At 37.0% G+C, this 15,002-nt stretch overlaps 1 protein-coding gene across 1 annotated transcript in view; it reads left to right on the forward strand.

Annotated features, from left to right (window-relative positions):
- Positions 1-4,275: 4,275 nt before the first annotated feature.
- Positions 4,276-15,002, forward strand: part of CHODL (chondrolectin) — a 14,156-nt gene continuing 3,429 nt past the window's right edge. The window contains 5 exon segments of the mRNA XM_042809753.1: positions 4,276-4,357; positions 7,364-7,682; positions 8,399-8,556; positions 12,095-12,178; positions 13,740-13,842. Coding sequence (XP_042665687.1) covers positions 4,276-4,357; positions 7,364-7,682; positions 8,399-8,556; positions 12,095-12,178; positions 13,740-13,842 — 746 coding nt within the window.

Raw genomic sequence — 15,002 nt, forward strand, 5'->3', positions numbered from 1 at the left:
TATCACTTATTATGAAAAGTATTGTAAAATTTCTGGCTCATAGACAAGCGTTGCTTAAGAAAGACTGTTCCTCTCAAGAAACTTTGTCTATGTGCTACAACAGTATGATAGGCACACAGACTATCTGCCTGTACAAAAACCCAAAGCACAGCTAATTAATAGACTCACATGACTCCCATATTTTATGTAAGCACTTAAAGAGAACTCAGAAAATTTATAAGTGGTGTTTTTTTTTCTTTCATATAAATCACTTTAGAGAAACTGTATTATGGCAGCTAGGTTTAAACCTTAATCCATAAAAAAGTTATAAATAAGAAGTTATTCTTCTCTCTGCAGACTTTGATATTAAGAGACTGGGAGAAGAAGTACCAATCAAGGTACAAAAGATGAAGCAAAGAAAGTGTTACTACAGAGAGAGCTGATCTTCATAGCAGTATGTAGGGCAAATTTGGTAGCAAACTCAATTCCCTAAACTGCTTTGGAGCTTGAGTTGGGCAACATATGTGAGCTGAGTACTGGGTAAACTGGAGAACAGTGTGTCTTCAGCATTACAAACCTTGTGAGAGAAGATAGTAATTTGCTCTTACAATAAATACAGACAGCATAATTATGAAATCTCATCACAGTAACAGTTCTTTAAAAAAAAAAAAAAATGACTCTTCAAAAATATAAATTAAATTCAGTAGACTGGATGAACACAAGCATGATGCAGTAAAACATAAAGAACAGTAACATAAAATGTCAAAACATGACCAGCACCTGAGCTTCATTGAAATCTGACTAATGATACAAGGGTTAGTTGACACGATGCCCCATCTTTGAATCAAAATGTGATTAGGAAATTGTAATATCTTTAGACCACATTCTAAAGTGCATTTTTATGGCTTGTTGTGGGGTAGCCTGTATCTTGCATTCTGGCTACACAGCTTCCAAAATCAGTGTGCTCACATAAGTTCCGGACTGAAATCTGTTTTCATAACGCAAGCAGGAAAGTATTATTAAAGCAGTAGAATATTTTAATTAATTTACAGAGACTTCTGTCCCGCTATTATTATTTTTTTTTTATCTCTTTAAGTCTCCATGTCTTTATTACTATACTTTCAGAGGCCTCTGTTAGCCTCATTCTGGTCTTTGGGACTTTGGTTAGTGTTGACTGTTCCACATGTGTTTGCACCAAACGTTCCTCTGTGTTTTCAGCTAAATTCATTATCTTATAAGTCACCATATGAAAACATAATGGACTTTCTAGAGCAGGCTTTGTACGTCCGTTTTTTCTCTTTATGCTGTATGCATTCAGCTACTGTTACCACAAATCTAGATGAGTGCTAATTGTAGCTGAACTGAGCCTTGGGTTGTAGCTTAGTCAACAATGTTCAAGAGGGAGATGGGATTTACAAGTAGGGAGCTTGTCTTTTACCTGGGATTTCCAAAACTTCAAGCTGAGTCATGTTCATGACACAGGATAAACCTTGTGCCTCTCATGGCCCATAGGGATGTAGCTGGCACTTGCAGACGTGGCTCTTTGAGATGGATACTATCAGTAAGCTTTGTTGTTAGTGACATTGCTATAAATTCTATCATGATAAACCTAAAGGAACCTATTGTTTCTTTCAAATGAGGAACCACTATTAAAACATAGCAGAGATATTCCTGATTGAAGTACCTAGTATTTGTTCGCTATTCCTTTTCTTAAAGGAGATCTCCTTTCTTGCTTTGTCTGCAGAAATGTTTTAAGTAAGTATCAATATTTGAACTAAAAGCTAGATTTATTTCAATGTTGTTATCGAAGTATTTTATTAGGGAGACGCTGAGACACCTAAGGATGAAAAAGTAACATGACGGTGCTTAATGTTTCTTAGCATGGATATTGTGCCCTTGCTTTCTTCAGCTGCAGGAATGGTGAGACGAAGTGAAAGAAAGGGATTTTAAATCAACTTCTCTGCAGCAGGCAAATAGAATTGCTAAGGCAGAGAGGGCTGAGGGACCAGGGGTAGAGCTATGCTTTATGGCTGGTGTGTGCAGGACAAGGAGAAAATTATAAACTTCTCCAGGTTTGTTCCCTGATGAGAACATCTGGGAGTTCTAACCTTGTAGTTCTGCAGTGCAATAGTGGGAGAACAGTTTTTCTTTCTGTCAGTTCAATGCAGCACTCAAACCTCAACAGACTTTCTGGTGCTCTGGTGATGATGAAAAGGTAATGTGAGTGTTAATGGCAATAATTCAAGTGCCTGTCTCTATGCCTACCTCTGAGCAAGGTCTGAGGGCAGCTGCTTGGGTGAGGGGAGGTTAGTTAGGAGTTAAGGAGCCTACTGATTCCATGAAAAGAAGGATATAGGTATCTATAGGTATCTATAGGTAGTCAGATAGGGTTGGTTGAAATACCAATTTGAGCATTTGTAAAGGATAGCAGTGAGAATAAATTATTAAATTTTCTTTATTGCATTAGTTAGATCTTTGGTCTCATACTTGAGGGAGGACTAAATACATTTGCATCTTTTTTTTTCTTTCTGGATGCGCTGTGATGAAACATTATTTTTCTTCAAGGTTTTTTCAACTAAAGCAGCCTAGGGTAGACTTTATGGAAAGGTTGCAAAGACCATACTTACCTGTGTTTATTCATGTTGAGCAGTATCCAAGCCTGATTAATTCCAACTCGTAAAACTAGTTTCAATTCAGTTGCGATAGGAAAATTGGAATTAAACTTATAAAGTTGAAATAGCCAATGTTGTTTTAGAACTAACAGTAGGGTGTTGACAGCTATAAAGATGTTTGATAAAGATGTTTGAAAAACACTATAGTTAATGTTTCCATACTTATCTGCTTTACAGTGTGGTCCATTCTCTCATTTTCACTAGTGAATTATTTTTGCTTTGTAGTTCATAAATTAGTAGAGAGACAAAGCTGTAAAAAATATTGCTTTAATGCTTGACATCTCAGCATGCTCTTAACACTAAAATGTCAGCTGATTTGCCGGCTATTAACGTAGGACTGCAGATTTCCATTAACACATTGAACTAGATCTGCAACAGCAGATAAAAGTCCCCTTTGAAAGAAGAAAGAAAAACTTCAGAGAGGGTCATTGCCTAAACACAGGAACTAAATTAACTGGAACAAAAGAAAATTCAGAGCTTCTTCCAGAAAGCTTACTGCACTGCTACACTTCATTCTTAAAGGATAAGTCTTAAACCCAGATATTTATTGGTTGCTTGCTGTTTTCTCTATTTTTGTTTTGACACGTATTCTTGCACAAATGATCAGCCTGTAGGGAAGTAACATTTCTTTTGTATAGAGAGTAACAAATGTTAAGAGGCACTGGAGCAGGGCAGTGGTAGTAGCACTGGGCCTCCTGGAGTTCAAAAGTGTTTGAACTCTGCTCTCAGACATGGGCTTGATTTTTAGGTGGTCCTGTGTGGAGCCGGGAGTTTGACTTGATGATCCTTCAAGGTTTTAATTCACTAACCATTTCAGATAAACACAAAGGGTACAGATTGGTCCTTTGTTTCTGTATTCTGGACCTCCCAAGAAAGCACCTTACTCAGAGTGCTTAACAGACTTACTGGGCTGCACAAAGCAGGTACATACCAAGTGCTACAGTAGCACCAATTGCACAGTTCTGCTGCCACAGTGCATCACAAATACCTGTCCTTTTCCTCACTCCATGCAGCCTTATGTGTTTTACTCAGCTTGGTGGGAGTAATGGAGATGTTCACACTAGTCCAGTATTGAAGTTGCATGAGCATACAGTGCAGCTTACAGCTTATGGATACAGGCTTTATAGCAGCTCAGAAACATCACATGCCATTTGGTAACTTGAGTCTCCTTGCAACATCTGACTGAGAATGACACATTTAACTGGAAGATCAGCACACTGAAGAAGCTTGGTCAGTTGACCAGCAAAGACTAATTTCTCCTGTTGGAAAGGTCCTTCAATTCAGTAACAGAAGAAAGCGAATGTGCATGAGAATGGAACATGAAAGAGCATTTCAGGCACACAAGAAACATGAGGAACAGGGTGGCTGGAAGTATGATGCTATGGAGGGAAAGGTGGTTATTTTCCCAGGAAAGGAAGAGCTGCAGCAGAGACATTGACATCTGAAGTGACCAAACTAGTCAAACTGGTGGTCTACTTGAATGAAACCATGATAGAGATATTTTGTTATCTGAATTTGCTCATAACTTACTACTTGTTGTCAAAGAGAAATATATGCACAGAAGGAGAGGAGTTGTAAAAGATTTTTTTCTGAAAGCTGTCTGGGAAGTAAAATGAAGAAGACAATGGACCAAGGAATCTCCATAAATCTGCTTCTACTTCATGAATTGAAGCTTTGAATTCAATCTTCAGTTACAGGGAGAGTCCAATCTCCATTTAAATGATTATTTCTGTCTTACATAATTCAGTGCTAGCCTTTGGATGTTTGCACTCCTATGTACATATGTGTACTCTGGCAGTAAGCCATAGTCACTCACTCACAGTGATGGGAGTCAGAATTCTCCTTTACTGTGCACTCCATCTTGTCAATGAGACAAAGGTCCTGAGGAAAATAAGAAGGTTTGTGATCACACCAGCAACATTTGAAGTACATTATATATGAAAGTTGAGCTGTTATTTCATATGCAGCTTTCAATCTTGCATTTCATACTTCTGTACGTTCAGACATTGCTTTGTTATTTTGATAATAGGTGCCCTTTTTTTTTTCTTCTTTTTTCTTTTCCAAAGAAGTGCTATAAAGAAACCCCTTATTTTACATGCATCTCTAACGAAGTGTCTTCCCCTTGATTCTTCAGCAGCCTTGCCCAGCTAGACTTTGGCGCTGTGTAGATTCACTGATATCAAGGCTCTTCACTTATTTGAATGAAGGAAAATATCAGTGAAGAAACAAGGACAAACTGTAGAGTTGTCAGGACATTATCAGAGAAAGTCCAAGGAGGTAGACTCCTCCTGGTCGCTGAACCTGATTCATTGCTCAAGTTTGTCCTTACATTAGATTTTTCTTGTTCCTACACTGTTTTGTCAAGATAACAGCTGATAAAAGACAACTCCAGAAATCTGTCTGCTAAGCCTAAGTAAAAGGCTTTTTTTTACTGATAGTGTTTCCTCTAGGTGAACTATAATAGACTGTCATAAAGAAAAAGGTTTCAGATTTTTTGAGGAAGGTTCACAACAATCACAGAAAACATTAAAAAATTAAGTGTAGTATATAAAAAATAGAAGTTACTTTCAGATTTAGCTAAAAGTCATGAGGTGATCATGTCTTTATGTTCACTTTTGAACCCTTCCTCTGTCCACCAAATAAACTTACTGCTTAGTGAGTCTGCTCATTCCACATTTTGTACATGTTGAATAAGCTCTAGAGAATCCCTCTAGGTGAAGATAATTGTTTTTCCTTTTCAGGAAAAGGGTGTCTTTCTCTGCCAAAGAACTAGAAGGAAAAAAACATTATTTTGTCATTGCCTTCTGATATTTTTCCACACTTCTAACTAAGAAGAGAAGGGAAACCCTCTGTGAATGCAGTAGATCCAGTGCTTTTTGAAAGCATCATGGGGATTATTCAGCATCTTGATAGCACTGAGATGTCTGCAAATGTCTGGAACTTCTCTTGCTGTGTTAAGGGACATTAGGATCATGGCTGCCATCTCCAGCACCTCTGGTTCATGGACTTCTGCCTGACTTGCTGGACTTGTAGAGTCCAGACTGGTGCTTGGGATCTCTGGACTTGGAGGACATGGCTGCCATTTTCTTACTTGCATGTTCGTTCAGCATGCAGCAAAACTGAGCATATGTCCCAGAGACATGCAGACAAGGCTGATCATACAAACAGCTACAGACAAGGTGCTGCCTTCAACAGCATCCACCCGTGGGATCCACTCTTCAGGCTGATGCATGCACGTTTGTGGGTCCCTTGAGTACTGGCAGGTGCCCACTGTCCACCCAGATCCCAGACTCCTTACCTACTTCATGAATCACCTACACACAGGCTGAGCTTGAAGCTTGCTGCAACAAGATGGTGGCTATGTTGACAAATAGTGTTTCATAGCTGAAAATTTGCTGTATCAAATAGTGTCATTGTGCTCTTTGTGTCTGTTTCCATGCAAGCTACAATAGAAGCCATTACTTGTGGAGCAATTTACATATACATCTCATGCACACTGAGTTAAGTTACAGACACTCAGCCCCTTAGTAGCTGGCACCGGGGCTGGGTTCTACTGCCCAGCTCCAGCCACTGATGTGGAGCTGCCCTTGTCTCAAGCTGGTGCCTCCCTAGAACTGATTTTTAGGACTAGAATCACTCCTGCTGCTGGTGGTGAGAGAAGCCTAGCTGGGGTGGAAACCCTGCCTGCTTTAGGAGCTGATGCTAAGAGCATCCCTATATTTGTGGTGAAATGTTATAATACACAGTTAAGAAAAAATTTAATAATAAGACAGGATAGACTGCAGTGACTACCTGCAGGGCTCAGTCAGCCGAGTACACTGACCAGGCCCCATTTTACATGACTGTTTTTTATCCTTTTTCATCTGTTCCTCCCCATTTATTAACCCTGCACTGTCCATCATTGGTGTATACAGTTCCGCAAACCCCCAACTCCCTGAGCCCCCAGGTTTGCATCCTTATCAGTTGCAAAGTCCTGTTTGCATGCATTTTCTTGATTGCCTTCCAGTTGGTGTCAGACAAATGTTTATCTCCTAGTTTTCTCCATGACATTTGCCTGTCAGACTTGTGTCTATACGTTTATTGCTTCCTCTTGCTTTTACTAACTCTTTTTAAAATGAAGAAGTCATTCACTTCTTTGACATTGACCCTTTAAGGAGCATTCCCCTTCTGCATGGACTTAGGGGTTGCATTTAGAGATGCCATAGCAGAGAGTAACTATGTGTAACTATGTCCTTGTGAAAGCAGCCTCTCACGGTCACATGGCAGAACAAAGAATGAGTTAGCTTCCTGAAAAGTTAAAATTTTTTTTTTTTTTTTTTTTTTTTTTTTCTGGTCAAATAGCTTTCCTTAGCAATGAGAAGTGGAGTTGGCCCATTAATTATGAAATACCCTCCAGATTCTAGCTTTAACAGTAGGACTTAACGGTACAGTCATTAAAAGCAGAGAAGCATTTCTAGAAGTAAGTGGGAATCTTCAGTGTCTCAGTAAGTTTAATGAGCGTGGGAAGAAAACATAGATTCCAATGAACTGTACATTATGAGCCATGTTAAATTCAAGCTAAGGTTTTCAGCAGTGCCACTGTGTTACTGTGAGTCCTTTCAGGAGGGGGCACAATAAGTGCCTACTCACCTACACCCCTTTATTCATGATATGCTGTATTTTTTTATTTATTTTTTTCCTTTTTTCACATTTGTCACATATCTACTTCTTTTTTTCAGGTCAAAAGGTGTGCTATGGTGGCTTCAAGCGTTCCTGCTACAAGATAGCTTATTTCCAGGACCTATCTAGACGCGTGGGCTTTCAGGAGGCCCGCCAAGCTTGTGAAATGGATGGCGGGGCTTTACTGAGCTTGGAAAGTGAAGCTGAGCAGCAACTAATAGAAAACATGTTACAGAACCTCACTAAGTCAGGCTCTGGGATTTCTGATGGTGATTTCTGGATTGGATTGTGGAGAAGTGGTGATGGACTGACCACCTCCAGTGCTTGCCCTGACCTCTACCATTGGGCTGATGGAAGTATGTCACCCTTCAGGTAATTCTCTAAAGCTGCTTATTGAGCAGGTATAATGGAAACAAATGAAGAGTGAAATGTCTGGTAAAAAAAAAAAAATATCACAGAATTGTAAAATCACAGAAGGGGTTGGGTTGGGAGGGACCCACTTGCTGCCCTATGAAGTTAATAGCATAACTCCTTAACTTCTCCAGCCAAGGGAGAGCTGGCAGCCAGGGTTTTGAATTTTAATCTGTGAAGGGATGGCATAGGAGATGGCAGCCTACAATTTTCTTTGCTTCCATTTCAAATAAATTCTGCAAGACTGGCCACCACAAGTCAAGCAGCTAGCCAGCAAATAAATTAATGCAGGTTGCTTAATGCAAACTGTTCTGTTTCTACACTGTCTTTTGAAAAAGCTTTAATTTCATGATTAAGCATAAGGCCAGAAAAACAGCAGCTCACAGGCCTCAGGACAAAGGGGATCTGTTAAGAGTCAAATAGGAATGAAAACGAGTAAAAGAGCAGTGTTATTTCTAATAGAATGTTATTTATACAGTGATGGTTTTGATCAGAACTTTAAGATCCAGAAATTTGCAGTCCGGGTTTTAAATGCCTTTTATAGAGGTGTTGTGGGAAATGCTGTTAATCATTGAAGAAGATGAAGTCACTTTTTTTTATTGATATTAACTGTTCTCCTTGATATTCTGATTAATTTTATTGTCAAAATTTGAAAGTTTTTATTTATTTACTGCTAGAAATTGGTATACAGATGAGCCTTCCTGTGGAAGTGAAGCCTGTGTTGTCATGTATCATCAGCCAACTGCAAACCCTGGTCTGGGAGGGCCGTATCTTTATCAATGGAATGATGATAGATGCAACATGAAGCACAATTTTATCTGCAAGTATGGTCCAGGTAGGTGAAACTAAAGTCATCTCTCACAGATGGGGTTTTTCCTTAGAAAATCTATTGCCTCTTGTTTTGTGAAGGAAGCTGCAAATGTTTTCTGGCCGCACTATTAGACTTGTCAATGTTACCGATTCCTTTGGAGAGTGAGTGACAGAGCTGACATTAATTGGAGTTGCAATTTATCAAGGCTAGTGGTGTTTTAAGTAAAACTATCTGTGTTAAAGAAGAATGTTTTTTCAAGATTCGCTATCTTTCCTTCTCAGGATTACACTGATTTAATTTATTTACTAGTTTACTCTTCAAAAAATTATTCTAAACGGCCATTTTTTCCTTTCCCTACTTGCTCTCATGTAGGATGGTCAAACCATCTCTTGATCCTACCACAAAAATTTAAGCCGTTTTTGCAGTTTCGTACCTCTGAAATTCTGTATCAACTTATATATGATAATTATTTCTAACAGTATTGTTTTAATGAAAGAAAGAACGGTAGGAAAAAAAGTCTTCATCTGCAGATGGTGGCAGAAAAAACCCAAGTCTTATGCGATGTACTTCAGACATGATATAGGTTCAGCAGAGGAAATGTGAACTATGAACTAGAATACTGTGCAATCAGTAAAAAGACATGAGAAGTAAACTTTGAAGTTGAACCTGTAACAGGTTTTGCTTTTGATGGTACCTACAGAAAATCAAACCATGTTTTTCAGCAGGATCATGCACATTTCTTCAAATAATATATAGTGTTTTTGCTTTTCAAAAACTAAGCTCCAAGTCAGAATTAATATAAAATCCTACTTTTAACAGCTGTTTAACCCACCAAATTCTGTGTAATTTCCTACCTGCTTTTTCTGTATTCATGATCTAGTAATGATCACAGTCATTGATCCAGGCTATTTTCTTCCACCAGCTTTCGTGGATAGACAGTTCTCTCATTGGCTATTGCCATAATGGCATTTTTAATGCCAATTAATATTGTAAGTAGATATTAAATACTTGGAAGGCTAGATATATCCACATATTTCACAACTCTACTCTCCAAAATCTGTTACTGCTTCTAAAATTAGTAATGACTATTGTTGTCTTACGGCGATCAGTGATCATCTCAGTCACATGAGCCATTCAAGGAATTGTGACATATAAAGCCTTACCACTTCTACAGCTGATCAAAGCTGATTTGAAATAAGAGAATAAAACACGTTTTGTTATTAAAATAACAATACTTTTTGTGTCAGAAAATGCAGGTTGGATTAAAATAGTGCAGTTTTGAGTATATTTCATGACTTTAAAAACTCGGAAATGTAAATGAAATCATCATTCCACAACAGCAAACTACTTACCATTCTAGCTACGGTGTGATAAAGATTTATTAACTTCTATTGCTTTCTCCATTAAAAAAAACAATGCTGGGTGTTTGGGGTTAGCAGAAAGCAAAAGGATAAAAGTAACAAAGAAAATGAATTTATATTTCTTTCACCATGTAGAAATAGGTTACTCTTGTATAATAAGGAACATTGTATCAATAACGCAAACAATATATACATAATTATTAAGATTGGCATTGTTATGTAGCTAAATACAGTACTGCAAAATTGTAGCTATTTACCTTCCATGCTGCTGCAATTATGCTAGCTAGCAAAACAGACTATTCTCCAGAAATGTATTTTTGTATCACATGGAGGAAAAGAATAGATGTATAAATGCATATAAATGGGTATATAACATTTCCTTCATTACCTAAAGGTAATACCATGGTGTAAGAAAACTACATATGCTACCTAAAACCCATACGTAAGACTTATGAAAAACCTCGCTTTCCTCTCCAAATAGCTCTAATAACTTAAACTTCAGCTATTTACTGCAACACTGCCAGTTTACTAGTAGTATTACAGTGGCACACAAATATTGAATTTCACTTTATTATGTAAATGTATTGTTTTTCACAACATTATCATCTGTTTAGAATATATGGTGTAGGCCAAAATGGAAAGGTTGTAAGTGGCGATGACAAAGTTGTGCCTAATTTTACTAGCAGTAGGTTCAGGGCAGTCCTTCATTAGGCATTCACACTCAAGCATGTTCAAGTCATACATTCATTTTTTAACCATGCTGTTGCAGTGTTTGGTTTGCTTTTAAATGATATTGATCATTCGGTGATCTTGAATTTCATTATAGGTTGATAATAGCAACTGCATTTTTTCCCGTCCATCTCCTGTATGTTTGATTATGCTATCACATTAAAAACTCATCTTCTTGTCTACTATCTAGAGTGATCAATTCAATTTTCAGTGGTGTTTTGATATCTTTCTTTACTTATGGCCAAATATGACCTTTTGCTCTAGTAGGTGTTTATGCCCCCTTGATTTCTCTCAGCATTTTGTGATAATGAGGACACTTAGAACTGCAGGCTAGTAGCACTATTATATAGACATATTGACATAACATTAATTATTTTATCCCATCAATCATGCAGATTCCACTCCTACGCTCATCCTTTTGAAATGAGATTATTATTTCTGTAATCTTCATAAAATTTTAGCTATAATGGTCACTATAAGTAAACTTGCAAACCTCCGCAGTGCAGCTCAAAGCCATGAATTGCTCCTCTGGTTTCTTACACATTACAAGGAATGTGATACTATCCTTTGCCTTTTGGTAATTTCACTTCCCTATGTATAACGTTAGAATTCACTACCCATTACTGTTTTTTTAAGTCTGAAATTCTTTAATTATTATATTTAAAAAATGAATAGATTTAAGTATTAATCAAGAACACTTCCTCTTATATTGCCTTAGTATCATCTATGTAAATGAAACTTTGGATATGTTAAGAGTCTTATTCAGCAAAAGAATTAAAAGATTCAGTAATTTTGTAATAATTTAGCAGATGCCATCAAGAATTGGAACTAGAATGAACTGTAACCCTTTTCTCAGCAGAGGAAAATGTATGAAGTAGAAGAAAATTTACTCTAGTTTGCAAATAATCATTGGTAATGCTGCTGAAAAATTAAGCAACTATTGTTTTGGAGGATAAATCTATTTCTGTGATGCTGCATGCAAAATAATGAAAGTATCTGTTTTATTACACACATTCTTTCTTCAACGATTGATTTCAAATATTGATTTAACAGACAATGTCTTAGAAAAAGAATTAGGAGACAGAGCAGAGCCAGATTACGGTAAGAAATTTTGAAACATTTAATTGAATTGCAATAATAAATGTGTAATGATAAGAATAACTTACAGGAACCTGCAAAATTACTTAAGTTTATCAGGTATAGGCTAGTACTGGAACATATGAAAGATATATCTTGGAGACTAATAGTGAATATGGCTATCATTCACATACTTCTGGTCATAATTCCTGTTCCAGATGAAATCCCAATTTTGCAACAAAATCCTATTTACAGATTTACTTCTGTCAGTTTAATCCAGAAAAATTTCTTTTTTCTAATAGAAATTAAAATGTAATTGTGGTTAAATTTTTAAACAGTGTAACAGCTCTATTTTGTGCATGTTGATTTCCTAACAGGTCTGATATTCTTTTTAGGGATTTTTCCAACGGTGCCAGCAGGAAATCCATATGACACAAACAAACCAGAAGATCAGTATCATGTTATAGCCACTGAAACAGGTAATAAGAATGTAATGATATGCTAAGAACATTTAACAGTAGACTTATTTAAATTATTAATAATTTCCATTATTGTCAGTGAGAAGAACAATCTATTGCCTCAGGAGATGCTCTGAAGAATTCTTTGAATAACAGCTCAAGAGTTCTACTTTGTCCTGTTTGTAGCTCTGGAAATAAAATATTTCCACGTATCCCCAAATTTTGATCCAAACCTTTTAATGGCAGTTCAGCAGCCATTAAAATCTGCAGTGATGCTGTGACCCCAGTGATCTCTATGAAGATACAAGATTTCACTAGCTTTCATCCAGCTATGGAGGATCTCCATCTAGAGCTATGATAGCGTTGGTTCTTTGCCTCCTATTCTCTTCTCCTACAAGTAACACAAGGTACATATCTGTTATACCTTATACCCAGGGATCACAAAGAAGGCACTAAGGAATCTTTCCTAACAGATAGGGCACAGAGTTCTCACTTATCTGTTGAATAAGCCCTGTGTCATGCATCTCCCAAGAACCTCATGTTTTAAGGAATGCTAAATGCTGAGTGGGAGCTTGCTGTAATGCTCTTGGATGCTCACTTAGCAAATTATGTCTTGAGCAGAGTCCTGCTGTTCTTGAAGGGTTGTAGCAAGGCCTTAATTCAAGGAACTGCACGTCTCCAGGGTGCAACTCAGGTTCTCACACGATACAGCATGGTATTACGGAAAGTTGGCACTCCCTTTCTGCACTTACTGGTTGGATTTGAGCCAGTTTCCTAACTGACTGTTTGCACCTCCAGGGGAATAGACATATTGATGAACTCTATTTTGAAAATGATGCAAGTATTTTCTACAAACTGTACAAAGACTAATACAAATAAAGAAACCTAGCCTGAACATTCACATTTATTCTTGCACATACAAATATTTTCAAAAGAGCACAATGGATAAGAAAGTCTCCATAGTACGTACCTTAGGTGTATACTGTTATAAAACATTGGCATATAGTTACTAAGAAACATATGCTTCCTGCAATCTGTAAGCCCCATGTTCTATTCTAGGCAGATAACAGAGTAATTTTGCTTTTGCAAAATTTGCTCAGGGATCTGCAGGGAAGCACTTTTAGCTTTTATCTGTCTTCATGTTAGCTGAGGACATTTTATGTATGTCTTTCAAGGGGAATTGGGAGAAAGAGCAGGGGTTGTTTCTTTAGTAGTCCTGTGCATCTGGAATCCAGTATATAAGAGTAACTAAGTCAAAAGGTTATATGTATTGCAGAAATAATAGACTAGAAATGTACTCTTTTAAATACTTGAATTTTCAATCACAAGTTTGGAAATCTTGTACTGACATACAATGGAAATGTCAAAATTTAAAACCTTAAGGTATGTTTTACATTTCACTGGGGAAACTATTTTATTATTGATTTTATTGACTCATCTTTTCCTGGCTTTTCCTATAGAAGGAATACATAAACATTCTGTGTAAGATAATGTATTTTTGATAGTTTATTCCAGACTTTTACTCACATTGTCAAGAGTATTTCAACATGAGAGGCATTAATGAGAACTTTTTGTCTTGTAGGTATAATTCCAAATCTAATTTATGTCGTAATACCCACTATACCACTACTACTGTTAATACTGGTGGCTTTTGGGACTTGCTGTTTCCAGATGCTTCATAAAAGGTAAAATACACTAATTGAAACTGGTCTAACAATGCAGAATTCATGTTTCCATTGGCAAGCTATTCATACTGAAGGACTGCTTACACCTCCAAGTATGCAAATAAGCATCTTATCATCTATTAAAATCCAAGTAGTTTACAGCTGCTAGAGCTGAACATTCACCTTCAGGCTTTTCCAGAATAAGCTGAAAGAATTCCAGGTCTCTCTAAGTATATTGCCCCTATGACTTCACTTGTTTTGAAGAAGATATCTTTGCTGACCATTTGATCTGCTGAGTCCCTGGCAGCAGTTTTACTTCGCATTTTCCATCACGATTTGCCTCCTATGTAGTTTCTGGGCTTTAGGGAGTAATAGTGGGATCCTCACTGATACAGGGCAGACTCAAGGACTCACCTCATTTTCTGACCAAAATGCTAGTTTGTTCTGAGAGGGACCAGGAGCTGCTTCAGTGCACATCCCATAAGATCACGATGATTGGTGCGGGCAGATTGAAAACAAACAAACAAAAAACTTGTTTTGAGCCACATGCCATTGCCACTTCTTTGTACATCATTTATCTGTCAAAGATGATAAAATGAAGGGATATGCATTGATAGAGATAGGGTCAAACAGCTGCTTCATTATGTAAATAGGAAATATTTCAGCCAGTGGAAAAGGATATGTTTTGATTCACACTTTAAATACTTCTTGACATTTCTTCTTTCTCAAAAATATGGTATGCCAAGATATGAAAATATGCAAGTAATTTTTTTCTCAGCTAATCTTTCTGAAACTTTCAAGGACTTTTTTCATTCTGCATTATTTTCACAAAGTGTTAATGTACCCTAGAGAAGTTTAAACTGAAGTATTTCAGACAGGACAAGGGGAAATGGTTTTAAACTGGAAGAGGGTAGATTTGGAGAGGGTAGATAGACTAGATATCAGGAAGAAATTTTAATGGATAAAAATTATTTTGGTAAAGTAACAGGAAGAACAATGAACAGATTCACAGGCTCTGTTATCTCTCTTGAAGTGCAGCAACATGGACAAATTTGACATCATAGTTGTAAGAAATTAGAAATAAAAACAAAAAAATCCTCCTTTTTCTTTCTTTCTTTCTTTCTTTCTTTCTTTCTTTCTTTCTTTCTTTCTTTCTTTCTTTCTTTCTTTCTTTCTTTCTT

This window comes from Centrocercus urophasianus, unplaced genomic scaffold (assembly GCF_019232065.1).
Source record: "Centrocercus urophasianus isolate 14NV4802_14NV808 unplaced genomic scaffold, USGS_Curo_1.0 seq_12, whole genome shotgun sequence".
Lineage (NCBI taxonomy): Eukaryota > Metazoa > Chordata > Aves > Galliformes > Phasianidae > Centrocercus > Centrocercus urophasianus.